Source organism: Raphanus sativus, chromosome 9 (genome assembly GCF_000801105.2).
Source record: "Raphanus sativus cultivar WK10039 chromosome 9, ASM80110v3, whole genome shotgun sequence".
Lineage (NCBI taxonomy): Eukaryota > Viridiplantae > Streptophyta > Magnoliopsida > Brassicales > Brassicaceae > Raphanus > Raphanus sativus.
In genome coordinates, this window is record NC_079519.1 from 24044229 (window position 1) to 24065831 (window position 21603).

The 21603-nt window shown below is 39.9% G+C and overlaps 6 protein-coding genes and 1 long non-coding RNA gene across 8 annotated transcripts; 4 read left to right on the forward strand and 3 right to left on the reverse strand.

The window, feature by feature from the left end:
• Window positions 1–2843: 2843 nt before the first annotated feature.
• On the forward strand, window positions 2844–5840 carry LOC108825713 (uncharacterized). Of its 2 annotated transcripts, XM_018599058.2 has the most exons (10): window positions 2844–3094; window positions 3173–3431; window positions 3620–3721; window positions 3809–3891; window positions 4005–4121; window positions 4211–4313; window positions 4392–4830; window positions 4907–5094; window positions 5268–5393; window positions 5499–5840. In XM_018599058.2, exons 1-9 carry the CDS (start codon window positions 2976–2978, stop codon window positions 5382–5384), a joined length of 1527 nt encoding a protein of 508 aa, XP_018454560.2. In that variant the 5' UTR covers window positions 2844–2975; the 3' UTR covers window positions 5385–5393; window positions 5499–5840. The 2 variants fall into 2 exon arrangements, with proteins under 2 accessions (XP_018454560.2, XP_018454559.2); XM_018599057.2 differs by having other exon boundaries at window positions 5268–5840.
• A 1123-nt stretch (window positions 5841–6963) lies between these two features.
• LOC130499813 (uncharacterized) lies at window positions 6964–8437 on the reverse strand. Its single transcript, XR_008938673.1, has 2 exons — window positions 7974–8437; window positions 6964–7432 (listed from the first exon to the last, which is right to left on the reverse strand). It is a non-coding gene; the product is annotated as an uncharacterized LOC130499813 (long non-coding RNA).
• A 3-nt stretch (window positions 8438–8440) lies between these two features.
• On the forward strand, window positions 8441–9465 carry LOC108826609 (F-box/kelch-repeat protein At2g44700-like; the record flags this gene model as incomplete). Its single annotated transcript, XM_018599998.2, has 1 exon — window positions 8441–9465. A coding segment is annotated over one exon (882 nt), but the record flags the coding sequence as incomplete, so codon positions are not given.
• Window positions 9466–10598: 1133 nt separating this feature from the next.
• LOC108826391 (F-box/kelch-repeat protein At2g44700) lies at window positions 10599–11657 on the forward strand. Its single transcript, XM_018599776.2, has one exon. It carries the CDS (start codon window positions 10599–10601, stop codon window positions 11655–11657), a length of 1059 nt encoding a protein of 352 aa, XP_018455278.1.
• Window positions 11658–12506: 849 nt separating this feature from the next.
• LOC108827330 (protein REVEILLE 5) lies at window positions 12507–14781 on the forward strand. Its single transcript, XM_018600703.2, has 8 exons — window positions 12507–12853; window positions 12947–13004; window positions 13263–13386; window positions 13465–13641; window positions 13719–13859; window positions 13962–14071; window positions 14185–14244; window positions 14377–14781. Exons 1-8 carry the CDS (start codon window positions 12612–12614, stop codon window positions 14416–14418), a joined length of 954 nt encoding a protein of 317 aa, XP_018456205.1. The 5' UTR covers window positions 12507–12611; the 3' UTR covers window positions 14419–14781.
• A 101-nt stretch (window positions 14782–14882) lies between these two features.
• LOC108827329 (uncharacterized) lies at window positions 14883–20022 on the reverse strand. The gene is given in 11 exon segments (XM_056995123.1): window positions 14883–15216; window positions 15399–16619; window positions 16705–16786; window positions 16985–17116; window positions 17118–17339; window positions 17868–18148; window positions 18265–18373; window positions 18528–18724; window positions 18958–19148; window positions 19238–19348; window positions 19461–20022. Coding segments are annotated over 11 exon segments (2790 nt in total). The 5' UTR covers window positions 19538–20022; the 3' UTR covers window positions 14883–15049.
• Window positions 20023–20159: 137 nt separating this feature from the next.
• On the reverse strand, window positions 20160–21480 carry LOC108827331 (50S ribosomal protein L5, chloroplastic). The gene is made up of 4 exons (XM_018600704.2): window positions 21194–21480; window positions 20835–21035; window positions 20607–20749; window positions 20160–20519 (listed from the first exon to the last, which is right to left on the reverse strand). The coding sequence occupies exons 1-4, from the start codon at window positions 21428–21430 to the stop codon at window positions 20312–20314; spliced, it is 789 nt and encodes a 262-aa protein (XP_018456206.1). The 5' UTR covers window positions 21431–21480; the 3' UTR covers window positions 20160–20311.
• Between the last annotated feature and the right edge of the window lie 123 nt (window positions 21481–21603).

A 21603-nucleotide genomic window follows, 5' to 3' on the forward strand; every position in this document is an offset into this window, starting at 1 on the left:
TTCTATATGTAATTCGATAAAATTAAAAATAAAATTAGGAACAAATAATTTGGAAGAAGATACACAATAAAAAGTTGTGTATATTTTTATGTAAAAATTATATATAGTGATTATTAATTTATAAGTTTAATGAGATTATATATTGGGTCTTTATATAGTTATTTTAAAATTTTCTAATTATTATTATTTAATTATTTTGTCGAATTATATTATAATTTGAAAAGAAAAAAATTATTAATTTATTATGTCTACTAATTTATCGATTATTATATATATAGTTTTTACTGTAGTAAAAAGGAATTTTATCAGTGGTTTGACAACGAAAAAGAGAATTTACTGGTGTCAGAGAGTGTAGCACACGTGCCAGCCGGCAAGAGCGCGTGATTTTCCGCGAGTATAAAGGTTGACAATTTCAAAAGAATCAACGGTTCACACGGCGAGTAAGCGTCCAGAGATAAGATGATGTAGAAGTGCTACAGCTGTCCAAAAACCTCTTGGGTCCCACCTTCACAAATGCTTTTATGCCGTTACCATTATCTTTCGCCTCGTGATGTTGATTCCTCTGTGGAGTCAATCGTACGGCATATAACGCTCCCACCAGCTTTTAGTCAATCATCCGACGGTCAAACCTGAATTTGTAGTTTTATTATGCTCCGCTCATCGGACGGCCGAGATTATCCTGACCCAGTCAGGTGCATGAGCCACGTGAAACCGTAGGGAACGGATTCTTTAGAAAAAAATGCAACAAGTGGGCTGCACGAGGCACAGTAGCAAAGCGCGTGGACCCACGCATTTTCCTTGTAAAAATAATAAAATTGATACAAACCAGGAAAAGTCAACATTAATTTAAGCATTGTGTGTTGACTAAACGGATTTTTAGATTAAGAACTAATCTCTTGGTCACATTGATGACTCTACAATTTATTTTTGCTTACACGATACTGTAAAGCTAAAGTCGGTAAACCCCAATTAGTGGGAAGATTTACTCCATCCACTATGAAATGTAAATGTGAAAAGTCTTAATCATTACTATTTTTTACACTGGAAACTAAATTTCAAATATAAAGAATCGATATTTTTTTTTTTGCCGTCTATGATATTATTATTAACATAGGAAAATATTATAAGGCCCAAATAACCCGACCCAAACCCAAACACGAAACTACAATACAAGCCCAAAACTAAGAACGCACCGCAGGCCCAAAAAAATGGAGACCCAACGAACAGTCTCCCACCTCAGCACCCACGTGTTGAAACATCAACACCAACGGCTCACGTGTCGGCGGAAGAGGCATCTTCATCTCCAAAGGCTGTCGGCCGCTGCCGCCGGAGTCGCAACCGATACCTCGCCGGAATCGCGAATCACCCACTTCCTCCTCGGTCTGAAGTCGACGCTGTTTAAACGAAGCAGAACACTACCACCGGAACCACCGGGATGAGAACCACGACCACCGCTTCCACCTCCAACGACAAATATTGGATGTAAAGGAAGCGAGGTCAGTCAATCGAAGGCCCTAACTTCCACGGGCTTCAATCGGACTCTCTGAAAGCTCCTCTGAAGCCGGCCACTACCGCCCACACAAAGCAACCCTACACACAGCTCGAACTCTTCTCCGAGAATCGAAAGCCGGCAACCGCTACCGACGCAGAAACGGCACGGCCCCAGAAACATAGTCCGGCGAATCACGGCGAAGAGACCACCGGTTCCCGGAAAGCCGAAGGCGGACCACCACCATGGGGAAACGTGCATGGCCGCAAGCAAAGAAAACTAGAAAAACAGAGGAAAAATAAAAGAACAACGATCGGGGCCGGACCGGCGGCGGCAAGAGCTGAACCCGCCGGCCGGAAACTATTTTCTCGGCGGTTTGTTGTTTTTAGAGAGAAGTCAGAGCGTTTTCTCTCTCTTCTAGACTTTTTTATTTAGTTGCTATAAAGAATCGATATATAAACAATTGAATAGATTACTTTAGCAAAAAAAAAAAACAATTGTATAGATTAATGGGAAAAAACTAGTAATAGATCTGTAGCGTACAAGTAGAATCCGGATTTTCGTAGCGTGACTTTTTTACCAAATTGAAATTCATTCATATGAAAAATACCGATATAACGATACTATATACAAGTTGATGGTAAAACGAAATAACTCCACAAAAAACCATATAAAAACGGCAGCTAGAATCCATACTGAAATGACTAAAATCCACATCTGAATAACTTCAGAACAAATATAAAACATAAAAATTAAATCGACACTAACACCAAAAGCAAAAGCACGGTTAACATCCACAAAAGCCAAGTGAGAGTGATTCATGATTGTACAAACCTCCTATATAATTTATTTAGAAAACAGATAAAAATTTCGTAGAGTGATTCATGATTTGTACAAACGTCATATATAATTTCTTTAGAAAACAGATAAAAATTTCACCAGTTGTAATAGATAAAATAACAAATTAGTATTAAAATATAAATTGTAAATATCATATAGTACTCCTTCCGTTTCATTTTATTTGTCGTTTTAAACTTATGCACACATATTAATAAAACATGTAATTTTATATATTTCCAAGATAAAACACACAATTATCTATACACGTAACCACATTTCAACCAATAGAAAACTAAACTGGGGAATCTTATTAATAAATTTTTCATTGAAATTCTAAAACGATACTTATTTTGAAACAAAATTTTTTTCTAGAACGAGAATTAATGGAGGGAGTATTAATTGATAATTATTTGGGCTTGACGGACCTTTACCGGGCTTAAACAAGCAGCATAGCCTGCTAGTATGTCACCCTTACGTCACGTGGCATAGAATATCTTTTGTTTCCGGATAGAGATAGAGAGAAAAGGTTTTGGCGGTTGCTCAACTTTTTTCTCCCGCGCCACTGAAAGAGAGTGAATTCAATTCAAAAACTCAAAGCATTGTTATCGGAACGGACCACACCACTAGTCACGGGACGATCGGATAGATGGCCGGCGAAAACGCGGCGGCGAATGCAATATGTTCAATCTGCTACGAGGATCTGAAACCGGTGGCTGAGAATCTTCAATCGATCTCCGCCTGTGGCCACGTCTTTCACGAGCTATGGTTAGTAGTACTGAACTAAAGCACAATCAATCTCGTCTTCTTCTTCTTCATTATGTATTGATTTGCGGAAAACCCTAGTTTGCAGCAGTGGTTTGAGTACTGCCCGAGTGCGAACAAGAGAAACTGTCCGATTTGCAAGCAGAAGTGTTATCTGAAGGATCCTTTCCGGCTTTACTTCCAATCCTCCGGTAACCAGATCGAATCGGAGAAGGTTGCGGGGATCGAGGAAGATCCCGTGGTGTTGAGAGGAGAAGTGAAGCGGCTCGAAGGGAAGATACAGAACCTAGCTTCGGCTCTGGAGGAGCAGAAGAAGGTGAATGTTGAAGTCTCCGATCAGGTATGTTTTTAAGTGATTCAGCCTTAAGTACACTTGGAACGAACCAAGAAGGCTAGCCTAGTGGTTGTGCACGGTGTGGGTTCTATTGTGGCCCTGGAATCAAACCCACCCTGGTACAAAGCTTTATTCTTTAAGAGGATAAAGCATAGGGGTTTATGTAAACATCTTTTTGTGGGTTTCCTTCTCAGTTGCATCAATGCAACGAGAAACTGAAGGAGGATAAAACAAAAAGGTTGGAGGCTCTGCGAGAAGTATCAACGAACAAACACTTGCTTAAACTAAAATCAGAGGTATTTAAAACCAAACTCAACAGACGGAGATGGTTTTGCAACCCGTGTAGAAACTAAACTTCTTATTGTTACTGTGTTTTGTTACAGGAATGTGCTCAGCTTACTTCTCAGTGCGCTCAGCTACAAGACAGAACTATGGCTCTTGCCAAGGAGCTCGCTTCGCTTAAATTGTGAGATAAAACTTTTGATATCTTGCTTGTTCTTCGGCACTGAGATAAATCATTCGGTCTTTTGGTTAGTAAAACCTTTCCGAGTGATCTTATCTTTTTCTTTTTTCATCCAGGGTTTCCGACATAAGCTTGGAGGAAGATGATGTGCTGAAGCTTGCCTTGTTGGGGAATAACGCAAAGACAAAAGATACAATAGACACACTTGTCAAGTCCTTGGTTATCCGAAACAGGTAGGTACTCAGCATATCTTTTGTTATAGCTTTCCCTTCCCTGCTCTCATTTTTTTCATATCCTTCTTGTGTTGTATATCCTTTGACAGGAGTTATAAGGAGTTGTTAGCCAAGTGCAATCAGCTGGGCAGAGGCGAAGCTCGATCTTCTGAGAAACTTGAAAAAGCGTTGGAAAAGATGGATAAACTAAAGGTTTGTCTCCCCCCGCTCATGCATTCTATCTTATCTGTTTCTTTTACACTGCTCATGTTAATCTTGTTCGATGTGCAGAAACGAGTGAGGGAACTTGAGATGTTAACTGAAGAGAGTGAGAACAGAACAATAAGGGATATAATAAAAGCTTCAAAGAATTGCAGTAACAGAGAAGTTTCCAAGCCTGCAACCGAGACCTTGGTTTCTTTCAGAGTGATTCCATCAGGCAACACAGTGGACGAAATCTCTACACCACTTGGTATGTTGGAGAAGAATGCCGGCTTCACCAATCATGGATCATGCTCAAGGGGAAGAGAAGACTCCTTTGGTGGCAAAACGGAGTCAGTTATCGAGGTGGATGATGAAGTTCCTGAAACCACCATTTCTGGGATCAGACATTCTGATTCTACTATGACAGACGAGAAGGGCGAAGATAACAAAGTTCAGGAGAAACGTGGTGATCCGGTAGTCAAGGATATTAAGTTTAACATCCGAGAAGAGTCCACATTCTCAGCTGGTAATTTTGTTATACATCATTCATTTCAGGTTGGGATTGAACTTTGGGATTTGAAGATTGTTCAAACTCAATGCAGGTGCTGGGGACAGTTGGTTGTCAAGTGGAAAGAATCAAAATCTCAGAAGATGGAGCAAACAGGGGGATAGAAAAGAAGATCCTCATTCACTAGGAGGTTCTGTATCAGGCAAGGATGATCTTATCTCTGTTGGACCTGATGGGAAAGGTGGAAGAATCAAAGTGTTGAGATCTAAACCCCAATTTTCTGTGAGTTTTTTTTTTTTGCTTCTTCTTATCCAAAACTTAATGGCACTCTCTCATTCTGACTTGTGTGTTCTTTAGATTACGTTCCTCACTACACTTGAAGTCATTTCCTCAATTAATGAGCCTCTCTGTATAACTTGGAACCTTAGCTAATGTGGTTGTTCTCTATTGCATAGAACGCTAATGCAAGCTCAGGAAGTGGTAAGAGATTCAAGACTGGAAGTAAAACAAGTGGTTCGTCCTCTCAAGGGTGTCTGCAGATCGAACACTTTTTTGGAAAACCCGGTCGCTAACTTTTCGAGGTCTTTATGAGAAACATATCTTTCTTCCTTGAAGAAGAAGCGTCATGGTAGAGAGGCCTTGATATGATTCTGATAAGCTTGCAAAGTTTTTTTTTTTTTTTGAAGGCTTAAGCTTGAATAGTTCCCTTAGCCTTTTTCAAGAAGAAGAAGCGTTCTGGTTGATAGGCAAGGAGGAAGATGGATGTCAATTGTCAAAAGTGGCCAAGTGAGGACTGAGGAGCAGGACTAGTACTATGTCATTTTATTCAATAGTTGAATCTGGAGAGACATGAGTCTTGAGGAGGACTCTATTTGGATTTGGCTGACGATCCTCAATATTTCTAGTCTCTATTCGAAGTGTATCTGGTTTCGCTCATTGTCATTCAACAAACTTGTAATACAAGTATATGATAAGAGTATAGAATTTGATTGCGAAAAGATTTGGTAGCTAAACACTATCCTTGGAAGTTGAAACTCTCTTTGATTGTGATGCTAAGATGTCATTCAAGCTTTAATCCTAACAACAAGACATTTTTACTTTGACCATAGATTTTACAAGCTTCAAGATAGACTTCAACCAAAGAGCTGTAACAAATTCGCTGATCTAGTTGCTCACTATTCATGTAGATATATTCAACCTTTTGATGCACGCCTTTGAGCATCTACCATCCATTGCTTTTTTCACCTGTAAAAATGCTATAATAGAAAAGTATGCTTCAACCCAATTTTATTTCTTGCTCTTTTTTTTGTCAACTTTTCTTGCTCTAAAATAGAGTTTGCTAGTTTTTCATCTTAATTATATAAGCCCTGTTCGTTTGGTTGCCGCCGGTTTCAGCGTCGGCGTCGGCGTCGGCGTCGGCGTCAGCGGCTGCGTCAAACTCGTTTATCTGATGTTCGTTTCATAGACGCTGACGCTGACGCCGACGCTGACGCCGACGCTGACGCCAACACTGATTGTTGTTCGTTTCGAAGACGCAGGAAATTGACGCAGCCGCATGACGCAGACGCATGATGCTGTTTTGGGTTGTTCGTTTGATTGACGCTGCGACTATTTTCATTTATTCATATTTTATTTTTAAAAATTGTAAAATTGTATTTTAAATAAATAAAATGTAGTTTAAATATATTTACATCCATAAGAATATTATTTTCAATTGGTAATAAATTTTTGGTCAAATATAAAAATATAAAAATATTTGATGTCATAAATCATAAGCTAAATAAAAATAAAAATAATACATCAAAATATTTTATAATTATAATCAATCATATTAAAAAAATTATATTGAAGTAAATATGATAAAATTATATATTTTATTTTTATAAATATAAGATATTTATGTTTATATGACAGATATGTTAAACATTATGAGATTATATAAATAAAATAAAATATTTATGCTTAAAATATAATATAATGACAGAACGGTTTAATATTAGGAAACTATATAAATGTTAGTTGGTTGTTATGATGATATTTATGCTTAAAATAAAATATGCTTAGACCATCTCTACCATATTCACTTGTGATGTTTTCACACAAAGCTTGGATGATGTATTAAAATTGCTACAACATGGTCAACATAAGATATATTGTCAACATCATTTTAGTAAATATGAAACAAGAAGACAGAGCCTCACTTATCATAACAAAAGTAGAGAAACCGGAGAGAGGGGTTTGACTTCAAAGTTACTTTTCATATACAGACTAAGAAAATGTAAGAGAGCATTGATTAAAAAAAAAAAAAACGTAAGAGAGTGATGTACAAAAACGAGCTCTGGCTCAATCAAAATGAAAACTACTTCCAACGATCATGTTCATGTGACTGAAGCTATGATTCTTAGCCGAGCAGGCTCTTGACTCTGTTCTTAGCAAGTGCCTCCTCGTCCAGTTCCAAATCTTCGGGAACAGCACTTCCCCATGCGTCTATTTTCTTCTCTTCAACCTTCTTTGGGCTCTCTGTTCACCAAGACACCATTCATTGTTTTGTTAGCACAAGCATACAAACGACATTACAAAAAGATATGCAGAAATGTGTGTGAGCTTGAGACGAGAGAGCCTGCAAAAAACAAATGCAATGAGGTCAGTATTAGTACATGTCTGAAGAACAAACATAAACAAACGAGAACAAACAGAAATAAGCAAAGCCAAAGGCTGTGAAACGTATAAACATCAGACTGATTGGCTATAAGCAACCTTAACATAACCTCTAATGTGCAAAAATACTGCATCAGTCTAAACCTCAAACAGTTGCAGATACTCAACAAAACTATAGACCATAGTAATCACAAGAAACATATTAACATGAGTGAAAGATCAGAAACAATAAGCAAGCTTAACATGAGTGGAAGAACAAGGACATACAGACACATGATGCATGAGAGAAACCATTAAGCTCAAGAACATGATCATAAATACAGAACCAAACGCATGAACCTAGAGCAAAGACAACACAAGACAAAGCAATTAAAAAGTGAAAAGCTGAAACTGAAGCTGAAATTGAAGCTACTATGAACAGAGAACAGAGATCATCTCGGCTACACTATCAGTATCAGTATACAAAACGATTACAACCAATGCTTTAGAACAGAGACAGATACCTCAAAGAGAGAGAGCTCGAGTGGTTTGCGTCGGAGAAGAGAGAGAGCTCGCGTCCGAGATCGAGAGAGAGAGTTCGGGAGATGGGTTTTCGTCGGGAGATCGAGAGAGAGAACTGCGCCGGAGAAGAGATAGAGAGCACTGCGTTTACGCCGGAGATCGAAAGAGGGAGCTGGGTTCGAGATCGAGAGAGAGTTGGAGAAGAAAGCTGTCTGCGTCAATGGAGGTGAGTCTGCGTCAATAGGTTTAGATATTTTTGTAATTAGGAAATCAAGTTAGGGGTAAAACGGTAAATAGGTAAAGTAGACGCAGAAAAAATGACGCGGCCGCTGGTTTTTTCGGCGTCTTGACGCTGGACGCTGCGTCTAGACGCAGACGCCGACGCCGGTACCTGCGTCGATGAAACGAACAAGCTTTGTGCGAAAATCATTGCCGCAGACGCAGACGCCGGACCTGCGGCAACCAAACGAACATCACTCTCTACATCTGCTTCATGCACACAACCGATGAAGTCGACACCCCGTACTGGTTCACTCTCCGCAGAACTGAGAATAACAACAACCAGTTCGTCTCCTTCGACCTCGCGTTTCCTGATCCTGACGAGCCAATGCCTTCCATCATCGCTTACGGTCCGGAGATTTTCTTTATCTCGGGATCACTCGTTCCCTCTTCAACCATGTGGATCTTTGACACTCGAACCAACAAGTTTCGGCGAGGACCGAGTATGAAAGCGGACCACTTTTTCAAGAGCGTGGGGTTGGTGGGGAGTAAGGTATACGTGGTGGGAGGCAATACGAGCGACGAGATTCATCAAGCTGAATCATTCGACGTAAAGACTCGTCAAAGTTGGGAACCGGCGCCGCGTCCTGTCAAAGAAAGGCCGAATCTTTCGACTGCTGACGTGTCGTTAGACAGGAAGGTTTGCTCGTTGATGGCTGCTGGAGAAACTGTTTGCTACAACACTGGAGATGGTTCCTGTGAGGTTTTCGCGTTGCCAAAAGATCTGTGGTGGAGAACTGGCGTGTGTGTGATGGGCAATGTGCTCTATGTTTACTACGCTAGGTTCGGGTTGATGTGGTATGACACTGAGCTGAGGCTGTGGAGAAGAGTTAATGGTTTGGATGATCTCAAGAAGGTTCGGTATGTTGCAATGGCGGAGTACTATGGGAAGATGGCGTTTTTGTGGAGAGATTTTGCTGTTGTTGGTAGTGTGATGGAGGAGATTTGGTGTAGGATGATTGGTTTGGAAAGGAGTGAAGAAGGGATCACTGGGATTGCAGAAACGGCTCAGCTTGTAGGGTGTGTCCCTAGTGGCTATACGTTGCAGCACTGTCTATTAGTTTCAGAGTAAAGAGGATAGATAGACTGGAGCTAATTATTTTTGAAGTGTGTTGATAGATACAATGCTCTGTTTCTTTTGTTTCTGCTGCATCTTTCCAAAGACTGACAGAAGATTGCTCTGTTTTTGTTACAATAGATGGTTTGATATGCTCGAAGTTAACTTGTATGTCAAGTTTGTTTAAACATGCTACCTTCTGCGTAGCAATCTGTTTTTTTCTAAATGAATGTTTGAATATTGTGCAGAACCAAAGCCAATCAGATAATATTTATGCGTTGCAAACTTGCAATAGTTTCTTTAAACCAAAGCTTTTTATACACATAAATGTATAATTATCTCAAATTTCGGATGGCCATGCATATGGATGTCACTAGACAGAACATTTTGTAGGAAACATTTAGGTATTTCCCTTTCACATTGTGATATTATTTTTATGATTGAGATTTTTAAATTGTGTTCTAAAATTATTTTAATATTTCAAAATTTCATGTTATATATATATATATATATATATATTTTTAAATTTCATGTTATATTATTATTATATTTTTGTTAAATATCGCGGGCTAACTTAGTTAAGTAATGATTATGAACACCTATTAAAACTCTGATACCATACTCAATTGGAGCATCCAAGACTCAAGTCCATTAGTGTTCCAAATGTCAAAAAAATAACCAAAATGTTGAGGGTTTCCAAGCAATTAGATTTGTATAAAGTATAGCTCTTGTGAAAACAAGAATGTAATTTTGGGAGTTGACTCAAAGCAATTCTTTCCTTCTTATCTTTGCGTGACTCAGTCTATGTTTTAATCTCTGGAAGACAAGCTAGAGTTTCCATCTTTCATTTACTTTCTTGCATTCATAAAGCTCTTTATGAGCTATCTATTTTTCCATCTTTCGATTTCTAATTTATGAAACTAATTTGAGCACAAATCTATTTGTTTTTTGATTGCTATCACCAAGTTTTACTATCCAAACCAAAAAAATGGTGGATCCTAAAATTCCCCTGCACTCTGTGACACACGACCTAAACTTTACTAGTAGAGAGTATTGGTTAAGTGAAAAGATGTTAAGTTTGTAAAAAGTAAAATTCCGGTAAAAGATTATTACGTTGACCGCGAATAAATATTTACGAAAAAAATAACGGATTTAACGAACTTCTAACTTGTCGTATAAAAAAGATAAAGAGTCGCTCGCGCTTCCTGATCATTCATTACTGTTGACTGACTGACTATCTTTGAAGTCTTTCACTCGCCGACGAGTCACCGCCGAAAACTCAAAGAAACCAATGTCGCCGTCACCGTTTTCATCACTGCACAAGGACATGGCATCGGAAATCTTAGCCCGCGTGCCGAAACGCCTATACCCGATCCTCGCTTGCTTCTCCAAGAACCTACGCTCTCTTGTTCGCTCCCCGGACATTCACAAGATTCGCTCTCTCCTCCGCAAAGACTCTCTCTACATCTGCTTCATGCACAAATCAGGCGGCGTCCACACCCCACACTGGTTCACTCTCCGCAGAACCGAGAACAAGCCACCGAGTGAGAAGAACCACTTCGTCTCCGTCGTCGTCAATCTCGCGTTTCCTGATCCTAACGAGCACATGCCTTCCATCATCGCTTGCGGTCCGGAGATTTTCTTTATCTCGGGATCATTGGTTCCCTCGTCGACCGTGTGGATCTTTGACTCTCGAACCGGCGTGTCTCGACAAGGACCGAGCATGAACGAGGAACGCTTGTTCAAGAGCGTGGGGTTGGTGGGGAGTAAGATATACGTGGTCGAAGGCTATGTAGACGATGAGATACATCAAGCTGAGTCATTCGACGTGAAGAACGAATCTTGGGAGCACGCGCCGCGTCCTGAGCTAGAATCGTCGTTTCTCGCGACTGCTAACGTGTCGTTAGACAGGAAGGTTTGCGCGTTAATGTCTGTTGCGGAGATCACTGTTTGCTACGATACTAGAGATGGCTCTTGTGAGGTTTTTGGGTTGCCAAAAGATAAGTGGTGGAGAACGGGCGTGTGTGTGATCGACAATGTGCTCTACGTTTACTACGCTAGGTTCGGGTTGATGTGGTATGACACCGAGCTGAAGCTGTGGAGAGTGGTGACTGGTTTGGATGATCTCAAGAAGGTTCGGTCTGTTGCGATGGCGGAGTACTATGGAAAGATGGCGTTTTTGTGGAGAGATTTTGCGGTTGTTGGTGGTGTGATGAAGGAGGTCTGGTGTAGGATGATTGCGTTGGATAGGAGCGAAGAAGGGATCAATGGGACAGCAGAATCGGGTCAGCTTATGGGGAGTGTACCTCGTGGCTATAGGTTGCAGCATTGTCTATCAGTTTCAGAGTAAAGAGGAATAGACTGAGGCACTGAGCTAATTATTTTCGAAGTTTCTGTACTTTGTAGATTACTCACTTGGATTGGACTATGCTCTATTTCTTTTCTTGTCTTGCATCTTTCCCACAGAGCAACAGAAGATTGCTCTGTTTTTGTTAATGATGGACTAAGCCTGTGATTCGTTTACATCGACCTGAAAGAGTTTGATATGCTCCAAGTTAACTTCTAGGTCAAGTTTCTATAAACATGATAGTTTTTGCGTTTGAATATGTTACAAAACGAAGCTATTTTATTACTAATCATATTTCTTGATTATTTAAAATAAAAATATACATATTTTTATTGATAAAAGCACAGTATCAACCATATTTTTGACGCCCCAAACAAATTAATTAGTATTAAAACTTTACATATAAATATAATTAGTTTGAAGTTTAAAATGTAATTTTTTTTGTTATTTTGATGGTTAAACTGTAATTTGTCAAAAGAAAAAAAGATGGTTAAACTGTAATTATTTGTTTTACGAAGTAAAATATTAGAAATGACATTTTATGTTTTATGTAATTTTGTTTATTTAAAATTTAAAAATTAAATATTAAACAAATATGAATGTGGATAAAGAAAAAAGAAAAGCCTATGATCAATGGACAAGTCGTGATAATGCTAGAAGACTTTAACGGCCCTAAACGTGAGGCGTGAGCGTACCCGTTCTCGAGAATGGTCTACACGCTAACACCTTTTAAGCCGTTGATATGAAAGTGACTAGCACTTCTTTAAACGGCGTCACACTGGCATCTTACTTTAAACCGACCAGATCCTACCACGTGTCCTACCTAAAATACGTTTTTTTTAACTCTTTCAGAGTCGAGAGGAGCTGTGAAGAAGAGTTTACGAAACGCAAAAGCTGAAATCGAATTTTGATCACAAAAAAAAAAAGCGAATCGCGATTCCGAGCTCACTGAATCTAATGGTGTCTCTAAACGCTAGACCTGCTCCGTTCTTCGATCCCGTGAGCATGAGTTTACCTGGTCTCGATTCGAGGGCGTCGGACTCCGACGACGGGTTTGGTTTGACTCCGATCGCAAGGAGAGACACGGCGACGTTTCGCGAGGATACGACGGCGAAGATTCGGAAGCCTTACACGATCAAGAAGTCGAGAGAGAACTGGACAGAGCAGGAGCACGATAAGTTTCTAGAAGCTCTCCACTTGTACGTATCGGAATCCGATTGGTGTTTCCGTAGAGAAATTAGGGTTTCAGTTTTTAGAAGCTTTCTCTGTTAACGAATCAATTGATGTTACAGATTCGATCGAGACTGGAAGAAAATCGAAGCATTTGTTGGATCAAAGACAGTCGTCCAGGTAATCTTATTATTAAAAATTACATGTTCTCTGTTGGATCAGTGTTATGTTCATGTTTGAGTGATGAGTTCTGTTCTGTTATATGTTCCATGTTAAAGAATCTTATTATCTATTGAATGTTCTATATCGGGGATCATATAATATAGATGCTATGTTGATTTTTTTTTGAGTAATGACTCGGTTTGAGAGTAATATAGATGTTATGTTGATGTTTCTCGCGTAATGTTTTTTTTTTTTTTTTTTTCTGGTTTTGGGCAGATACGTAGCCACGCACAAAAGTACTTTCTCAAAGTTCAGAAGAGCGGTGCTAACGAACACCTTCCTCCTCCACGACCTAAGAGGAAAGCTAGTCATCCTTATCCTCACAAGGCTCCTAAAAATTGTAACTTTCCTTGCCTCCACTCTTTGATTGTTTTCTTTTTGTCCTTGTCTCTGATGGTTTTTTATTATTATGCTGCAGTTGCTCTTCCCTCCCACGCTGTTGGATCTCTTCCTGCTTCAAGCGCACCCTTGGTTCAACCTGCTTATTTGTACAGCTCTTCTTCTGATTCACACTCACTTGTGGGGAATCCTCCTCCTGCGTCTAGCTCTTCTTCTTCTCAGAATCATGCATTAACAACAAAACCGGTGATTCAAGGTATAGTGACATCATGGTTTTGATTTAGTTGTTGTATCTCTGAATGGTGTTAACCATATGGTGTAACCGAATAATAGAGGAACCAGGAGTCTTGGCCGCGGCTCTCCCAAAGAATCGCTGTTGCAGCACTGGTAATAAGGAAGTTACGCCGAGATTACCAGCGGTGACTGAGTCGAATGATGATGATGATGAAGATAGTTGTGGAAAGCCACGTAGAGGTAAAGACTTGTTATCATGTTGCATTATACGTCTTTTAACTATATCCATCTTTTGACATTTACGCTGAGAGCGAGTTGTTTTGGCGTCGGGTTTTAATGCAGTGATGCCCAACTTTGCTGAAGTCTACAGATTTATTGGAAGTGTGTTTGATCCCAACACATCTGGTCACCTCCAGAGACTAAAGCAGATGGATCCAATAAATATGGAGACGGTACGTGACATGTTTATTCTTTACTCAGAACCTTTTTTTTCTTTTTCTAAAACTGCAATCCTATAAACAGAGAAAGCTAATTTGGTACTGTTTTCTTCTTTTGGGTATATCAGGTTCTTTTACTGATGAGAAACCTATCTGTAAATCTGACAAGTCCAGAGTTTTCTGAACAAGTAAGTAGTGCCATATATATATTCAATTGCCACGCTTTCTCAAATACAGAAAGATTTAAAAAAAAAACTTTCTTGGTGGGTGGGTACTAAGTGGTTTTGTCTTTTTACTTATATGCTGCTTGTGATATGCAGAGGAAGTTGATATCATCATACAGCAGTAAAGCTTTGAAATAGATATTTGGAAAAAGCAACAATGGACCTTAAGAGAGCAAGAAATTCTCATTCATTGGATGAGCAAATGAATGCCACTTAAGTTCTGGTTTATGTCTTTGAAGTCTTAGTTAACCGCAGTGGTTTGTCCTATATTGTCTATATTCGTATGAGTGATAGAGAGGGTTTTGCAGAGGTATAATATATATGTATATATGTATAGATATGTGTTTATAAGGGCAAAGTTTGTAAGCGACTTTCTTAAGTTTGGATCAATCTCAGGAGGTCTTAAGTTTCGAGTCTCTGTAAAGGCGCAAAATAGTTTTTTTTTGGGGAAGTTGAGATAGAGTGAGAAATGAGAATAATAAGAAGAAAAACTTTGAGTCACTTATTTGTTACCTTGGACACGCGTAGCCATCATTATTTGAGCAACGGGTTTCAACAAACGGAAACATAAACTAGATAATGGCAACCACAAGGACTCGAAAGAGCATCAAAATCTACCACTGTTAATTAAAAGCATCCAGATATCACAAGCACAAATAGAAAAGACAGTTCACTGATTTTTTTTCTTCTTTAAACGATAATTTTGACTACTTTGCACATCACAAAGCAACTTAGTGTAAACCGTAAAGGGATTGTGAGCAGAGCAGAATCACCTGTAGCCCAAGCCAAGGTCGAGTTCCTGACCCATAGAGCCCTGACGATTGGGACCACCGGCTTGACCCATTGCTGGAGGCTGCTTGGATGGGTCCATCCTCTGATGAATCCCTAAGAGTGTCTGCAGTGAAGCTGGGTGTTCAACTCTGTTACTTTGAGAACCTGAAAAGTCAGCAAAACGAAATAAAACGTTTTGAGAGACCGAATAAAAGCATAGTTCGATATTAAGAGCAGGGGTCCTCGAGCAGCAGACACAAGATACTGAATCCATGAAAAAAACGAGAGAGAAAGTTGAATCTTTAAAGAGTAGAGTAGAAAATGAATTTGGTTATCTATTGTTATACCTGGTGGTTGCATACCGTAGTTGGGCTGGTGATGAGCGAAGGGGAGACCCTGCATTTGGTTGTTTAGATTAGGAGAGTGATGGTGTGGTGGACCACCACCGGGGAATCCTTGCATAAGATGATGGCGTTGCAGGTTGTCTTGCATATGCATCTTCTGCTGCATATGTGGAGGAAGACGATCAAACTCTGGAAGGAAAGGTGGACGATGAATCATGTTTGGTGGAAACAGGTGATTTAGTGGAGGATCCTGGATGTTTCCTTGGCCCATGAAATCCAGCTGAGGTGCATGTCGAGTATCCAAATGATGGAAACCAGGGCCTGAACCATTCAAGTGAGGAGAAGGGTTGGTCGCGTATTGTTGAGGATGATGGTGAAGAAAAGTACCATCTGGACCTCCCATTGTTGGTCCAGAGTTTAAAGTAGCTAGCTTGTCAGAGATGTTGAAAGCTACTTCAGGCTCCTGATTATGAGGTCCTGGAAAAGACATGTATTTTTGTCGGTTTGCATGATCCCCAACTGCAAGTAAGTTACCACCTTCTGGAAGGCCTAGTAGCCCTCCAGGGAGACCCTCTGGTCTGATTTGATTTCTTTGGCTCAGTTCACCCATAGACCGGTCTGATCGAAGCTGGATCCCAGGAGCATCTGAAACCACAGCTCTTCCAGAGACGGGTTCTCCAATTGACTGCAGTTCGTTCATGAAGGCACTCCCAAATAGATTTTCAAGGGTCAAAGACTTCCCCGGGTCTGCTTCTCCAGCTGTAGGTGGCTTCACAGACGGTGGTGGTCTACTCTCTGTGACTGAAAGTAGCTGCGTATCTTGAATTGTCGGGTCTGCACTTCTCTGTAACAAAGAAAGAAGGTGCTGCGAAGCTTGGTTATCAACAGATGGTTTCCCTTGTTTGATCTTCTTCGCTGAAGAAACACTCAAGTCTTGGTCAACTGGTGGTGGAGGAGGATGATAGATTTCACTGACTTCTGACAGAATAGACTGCTCAAGGTCTTCACAAGTGAGAACAGGTGGAGCAGCTGTTACTGGTTTAGTAGCGGAAGTGTTGCTTAACTTATCAGTGTTTTTAGTGGCGTGGCCTTGATAAGGAAAATCCATTGAAAGTTCACCCTTAGCATTTGTGTCAAAGGTGTGCAATTTATCTGCACCTTGAAGTAGTGATAGTAAGCCTCTTGGTGGCATGCTGGATGGGAGATCTTCGATTGGCTTATTATCTGCACAGATAAAAAATGAGATGTTAGTTTATTGGTTTTGTAAGACAAAAATGTTACTATTCTCGCATAACAGTCAGTGGATTACCTTCTTCGAGAAACAGATGTGCGAACTTTGAGGATTTAACAGTCTGAGGGCTCCGTTTCTCTTCTACTTTTTCGACGATTTTCTACAAACACGTGGACGTTCGTCAGGCCAAATAAGATTATTCAAAATCCACAGGGAAAATATGTATATGCAAGTACATGAACATGTTACGAACATGCACGTCATTTCCTCAGGAAGAAGCATTCGATTTTGTTTATATGTAACACATGGACTATTTTGTTGCTTACTAAGAGAGTAGAAAATAGGAAAGGAGACTGACCGGAGTATTCTTAGAGGAGTCGCCACTATTCAAATTTATAGCGGTGTTGAATATCTTATCCAGAATGGACGGCTCCTCCGACATCGTTGTAGCCTGCTCAACTTTTCTAGGATATCCTGGAACTTCACCAGCAGCTTGAGATGGAGAAAGGTTTTTCAAAATTTAGGTCATTATTAATTATATAAAAAGATATTCGTAGAAATGAAGACATATTAACAGCTTCACCTTCTACCAGCATCTCACTTGAGCCTATCTTAGTTAACGACGGGTTTTCTTCATTAGTAACAGACGTTCCATTCACCACATTAATGCCTTTGGCAATCAAAGGACCACGTTCATGTTGAGAAGTTTCAGTCTGCAAATGTTGTTATAACCAGTAAATAACACAAGTTAACAAAAGTTAGTGGATGGAGTTATAAATTGTTTGGTAAATTGAACTACCAATGCAGAGAATACATCCTAAACAAATCATCTACAAATAAAAGATAAACCAAAACGACAAGGGTCACCACACTCAAACTTCAACTCTCACAGAAGATCTCCGTCGAAAGTGATAGATCGAGCGACCACGGCCTTCGGTCAAACATAACCAAGGAAGTAGTAATTTCAGGAATTAGCATTCTTAGCATGGGAATTTGATGGTAATTTATGCACTAGGTTTTTATTCATATACCGCTAGTTTGCTTGTTCGTTAGATAAGAGGAGGGCAAGACACCTACTTGCACTCATGCTCTTGTTTGGAGTTCAAGCAATAACATAATATAGTATATATAACTCTATTCATGGAACTAAGACGTTTTAATATCAATATGCAAGAAAATGAAAATTTCATGGAACATATATTTAAGGTATGGATGAGCATCTAAGAAAGATAACGACTTACTTGAGGTTTTTCCCCTTGCTTTCTTTCCAAAATTGTGCTTGCAAAACCAGGAGGTACAAGCGGTCTGGGTGCATTACTTTGAGAAGGAATCGAGTGGTTATTAGCCCCAGGAATTGATGTATTATTGTTGACTTCATCGCTTCTACTTGGACGCTCTTTTTCATCTTTGGACTCCCCAAGCAGTTCAGTAAAATCAAAGTCGTTTTTGCGTAAGTCTGGGTTTGATTTTTGCCTCTCCTGAAATACTTTTTGATGTTCCTTCCTCAACAACTCAAAAGAAGCTGACAAAGAGTTGAGAACGTCAGTTATAGATTGACACAAAAACGCATGTGTAGAATGTAAGAAGTTGGTGGAAAGCTAGCTATTGGACAGAGTTCAGTGAATAGATTCCATGTACCTCTTCTTTTTCTTTCTTCTTCTGCTCTGTCTTCACTTGTAGAATCAGAAGAACCAAACGTCTCATCATTTAATGAGTCTCTAGTGTCACGTCGAGTGAAAGGTGCCGCCTACACATGCACAGGAAACGTTTAGGAATCTGTGTCCTTAATTAAGTGATCTCACCAGCTGATGACACCCAGAAACATGGTGGAGCAGCATTCAACAATCACTAATACCAAAAACAATTCAAATTTGGTACAAAAAAACAAGTGGGCAGTTAACCTTATATGGGCGAGGAGGATGGTAAGGTTCATTGCTTCTACGCAGCTGATACGAGTCATCAGATTGAGGCTTGGACCCAGCTGGTCCCGCACTAAATCCAGGAGGCTTGGGGAAAGAACCTTTCCCCAGAAGTCCATCATGCTCAGGTGCTTGCCAAGGCCTCCGAGATGGAATGCCAGAACGCTTTCCAGGCTCACCTAACAACATATACAGTTCAATAACAATAACAATACCCAAATGCCAGAGTTTTTCTATATGGTAAGTTCACTAGAAAAAAAAGCAGTCTTTTCTAGAAAAAAAAAGAGAAAATCTACATTTACAAATTGAACAGCCATCTGAATAGAGTTGTAAACCATACACAATCAACACTTGGTAACGTCATCATGGAACATTTAAAAAAGGGGATGTGAAGTGAGTAAACGCAGGGTACCTGGGTCCCGGTCTGAATGGGAAGAATCACTATCTTTATCATTCCATCCACCAGAGCGCCCTTCCCATCTACCATGTGTGCCTCGAGAGTTGCCACCAAATTCACCCCTGGTGGGAGGTGACGAACTGTAGTCATTCCGCCTCAAACCACCAGAAATTCTCGGTCGCTCGGGTGAAGGATCATCAGAGTCACTGCTCCCATAAAGAAGAGTGTAACTGATCAACACATAATAAGATGATGATAACAGATATATAATATACATAGAATAAGAGTCTCTCACCGAAAGAGTAAATCATTAAACTCAGTGGGCAGATTAGGAAGCTTCTTACAAACATCTTTATCGCTCAAGGATAAAAGAAACTTCCTCGTGTATGAAACTCTTGGTTTCCTCCTGATTCAACAACACAAAAGAAGAAAAGAAAAAAACAATAACATAACATATCTCTGTGCTGAAACATATGAAGAAGACAAAGCAAAGTAAAGTAAAAAGAGAGAAAACAAACTTTGTGGATGATTCATCATTGGTGTCGACAAGTTGATGACCATCAATGGAAAACTCTTGTTCATTTGCTATACTCATTGTAGCTGAACAAGTCCAAGAAACACCCCACACGGTATGTGTCACAACGCCTAATCAAGTTGCTTGCTCTACTCTCTAGTCTTTGTTATAATTTGGTTTTTTAGAAAGAAAAAAAAAACAGTGGATCTGAGACTCGATAGTACAGTCAAGTAATCAATCACCAATAACATTCAAATCAAAGGAAGACGCATCATCATCCAAACTAACCAAAACCTAAAAAACGAATCCCCAGGTTTCAGCAAGTCGTCACGATCAGCTATATTGTACACAGTAAGCAACAAATTCTAGATAGAACACGATCTCTGAGGTCTTCGCGACAGATTAGGGTTCTTCTAAGAGGGGAGGGATTACAGTGACTCCACAATCCATCGGTTTTTAAAAAGGAGAAAAAACAAACAAAGGAGAAGTGAGAAAACAAATTAGGGTTTCGATCTGCTGGAGAGTGAAATCTAGGAGGAGCTCTTCTTACAATTTTGATCGAGATTGACGAAAAAGAGACGCTGGAAGAGAGAGAGAGAGAGATAACAAAGTCTACATGAGAGAGAGGGAGAGAGAGCTCACGCGACTTTGTTTCACGCGCTTCTATAATTACAACTGTTGCCACAAACTTGCTAAGAATCAATTGACTCTTCCAAATTGGATTGTTTTGTTTTATCAGGAGGATTAACAAACACTATCACAAGGGAGGAGTAATATAACATGGCGGAGAAACAAAATCATTAGATTAATCCATCAACATACATGAAGACAAATACAAATGAAAATCTTATTTCTTCATCTCTTTCCCTTGCCTTTGCTTTTAGCATCAAAATGATGAGACTTAAGTTTCTTCTTCCTCACAGGCGCCCCTCCTGTGTTGGCGCTGCTTCCTTCCCTGAAAGGCATTCCCATCAGAGCCAACAGTCTCTGTCCTTCGTCATCTGTTTTAGCCGTTGTGCTTATGCATACATCCATTCCTCTTGCTTTCCCTATCGCATCAAACCTTTAACCAACCAAACCAATGATAGAGAGTTTTAGTTGGATCTCCAAAATGGATAACAAGAATTAGTATTTTTTTAACAAGTAATACCTGATTTCAGGGAAAACGCTTTGGTCTTTGACACCAATGCTGTAGTTTCCGTTGCCATCAAAGCTACTGGGACTCACACCTTGGAAATCTCTTGTTCTTGGCAGTGCTAAATTGATCAGACGGTCCAGGAACGAGTACATCACCTGTCATTATATAATACATCTATGTTGATTAGGGGGAAACTTTTTATTTAAAAAAAATGATGAGAATCGAGAAGAGCTCACTCACGTCTCCTCTGAGAGTGACGGCGATCCCAAGAGGTTGATCTTCCCTAATCTTGAAAGTAGCAATGGAAGCTCTGGCTCTTGTCTTGACAGGCTTCTGCCCTGTTATAAGCGCTATGTCTTTCATTGCTGCCTCCAATCCTTTGTCGTTCTGCGCTGCATCTCCTATTCCACAATTCACCACTATCTTCTGAACCTTTGGAACCTGTCCAAGGCAGCAGAAACAATCAATCCACAAAATCAATACCAAACAACAAGAGATTATTCTTCAGACAAATCTTGAATCTAAAGTTACATATTCCAACAACATCAGAACAAGAACAACTAGGTTTGGGGGGTCAGAGATATAGGAGGTTTGTTTACCTGGTGAATGTTGATGTATTTGAACTCATCTTTGAGGGCGGGGATGATTCTCTCGAGGTAAGCGGTTTTGAGGCGCTGCACTTTCTCCGCCTCAGATTTTTCCACCAGCACTGTTCCCGACGCCGAGACTTTCACCACGTTCCTCAGCGGCGGAGGTGCGGAGGTGCCAATTGCTAGCGATGGGAAACGGCAGTGAAACGACGAAGCTGAAGAGTGCAGAAGTGAAGGACTTGCCATGGTCGAGGCTCGGCTCCAAGTGGATAAAATTGCACAAGTGAGAAAGAAAGCTCTCTCTTATCGAATTGTTGATAAGGATTTCTTTTTTTTTAGCCCCTATAAAATAAGAGTGTTTACGTTAAAGCCCTGAGATTAAAATTAAGTTCAAATTGACCCAAAGGTATGTAATAAGG

Bases quoted from the DNA above. Each gene is read 5' to 3' on its own strand.
- LOC108826391 (XM_018599776.2), top strand. From the start codon at position 10,599: ATGTCGCCGTCACCGTTTTCATCACTGCACAAGGACATGGCATCGGAA.
- LOC108827330 (XM_018600703.2), top strand. From the start codon at position 12,612: ATGGTGTCTCTAAACGCTAGACCTGCTCCGTTCTTCGATCCCGTGAGC. The intron at 13,860-13,961 runs GTAAAGACTTGT...GTTTTAATGCAG, and splicing joins TTGTGGAAAGCCACGTAGAG to TGATGCCCAACTTTGCTGAA. The intron at 14,072-14,184 runs GTACGTGACATG...TGGGTATATCAG, and splicing joins ATCCAATAAATATGGAGACG to GTTCTTTTACTGATGAGAAA.
- LOC108827331 (XM_018600704.2), bottom strand. From the start codon at position 21,430: ATGGCAAGTCCTTCACTTCTGCACTCTTCAGCTTCGTCGTTTCACTGC. The intron at 21,036-21,193 runs GTAAACAAACCT...TGCCTTGGACAG, and splicing joins AATACATCAACATTCACCAG to GTTCCAAAGGTTCAGAAGAT. The intron at 20,520-20,606 runs GTATTACTTGTT...GGTTGGTTAAAG, and splicing joins AGCGTTTTCCCTGAAATCAG to GTTTGATGCGATAGGGAAAG.
- LOC108825713 (XM_018599057.2), top strand. From the start codon at position 2,976: ATGGCCGGCGAAAACGCGGCGGCGAATGCAATATGTTCAATCTGCTAC. The intron at 3,432-3,619 runs GTATGTTTTTAA...TTTCCTTCTCAG, and splicing joins ATGTTGAAGTCTCCGATCAG to TTGCATCAATGCAACGAGAA. The intron at 4,831-4,906 runs GTAATTTTGTTA...AACTCAATGCAG, and splicing joins AGAGTCCACATTCTCAGCTG to GTGCTGGGGACAGTTGGTTG.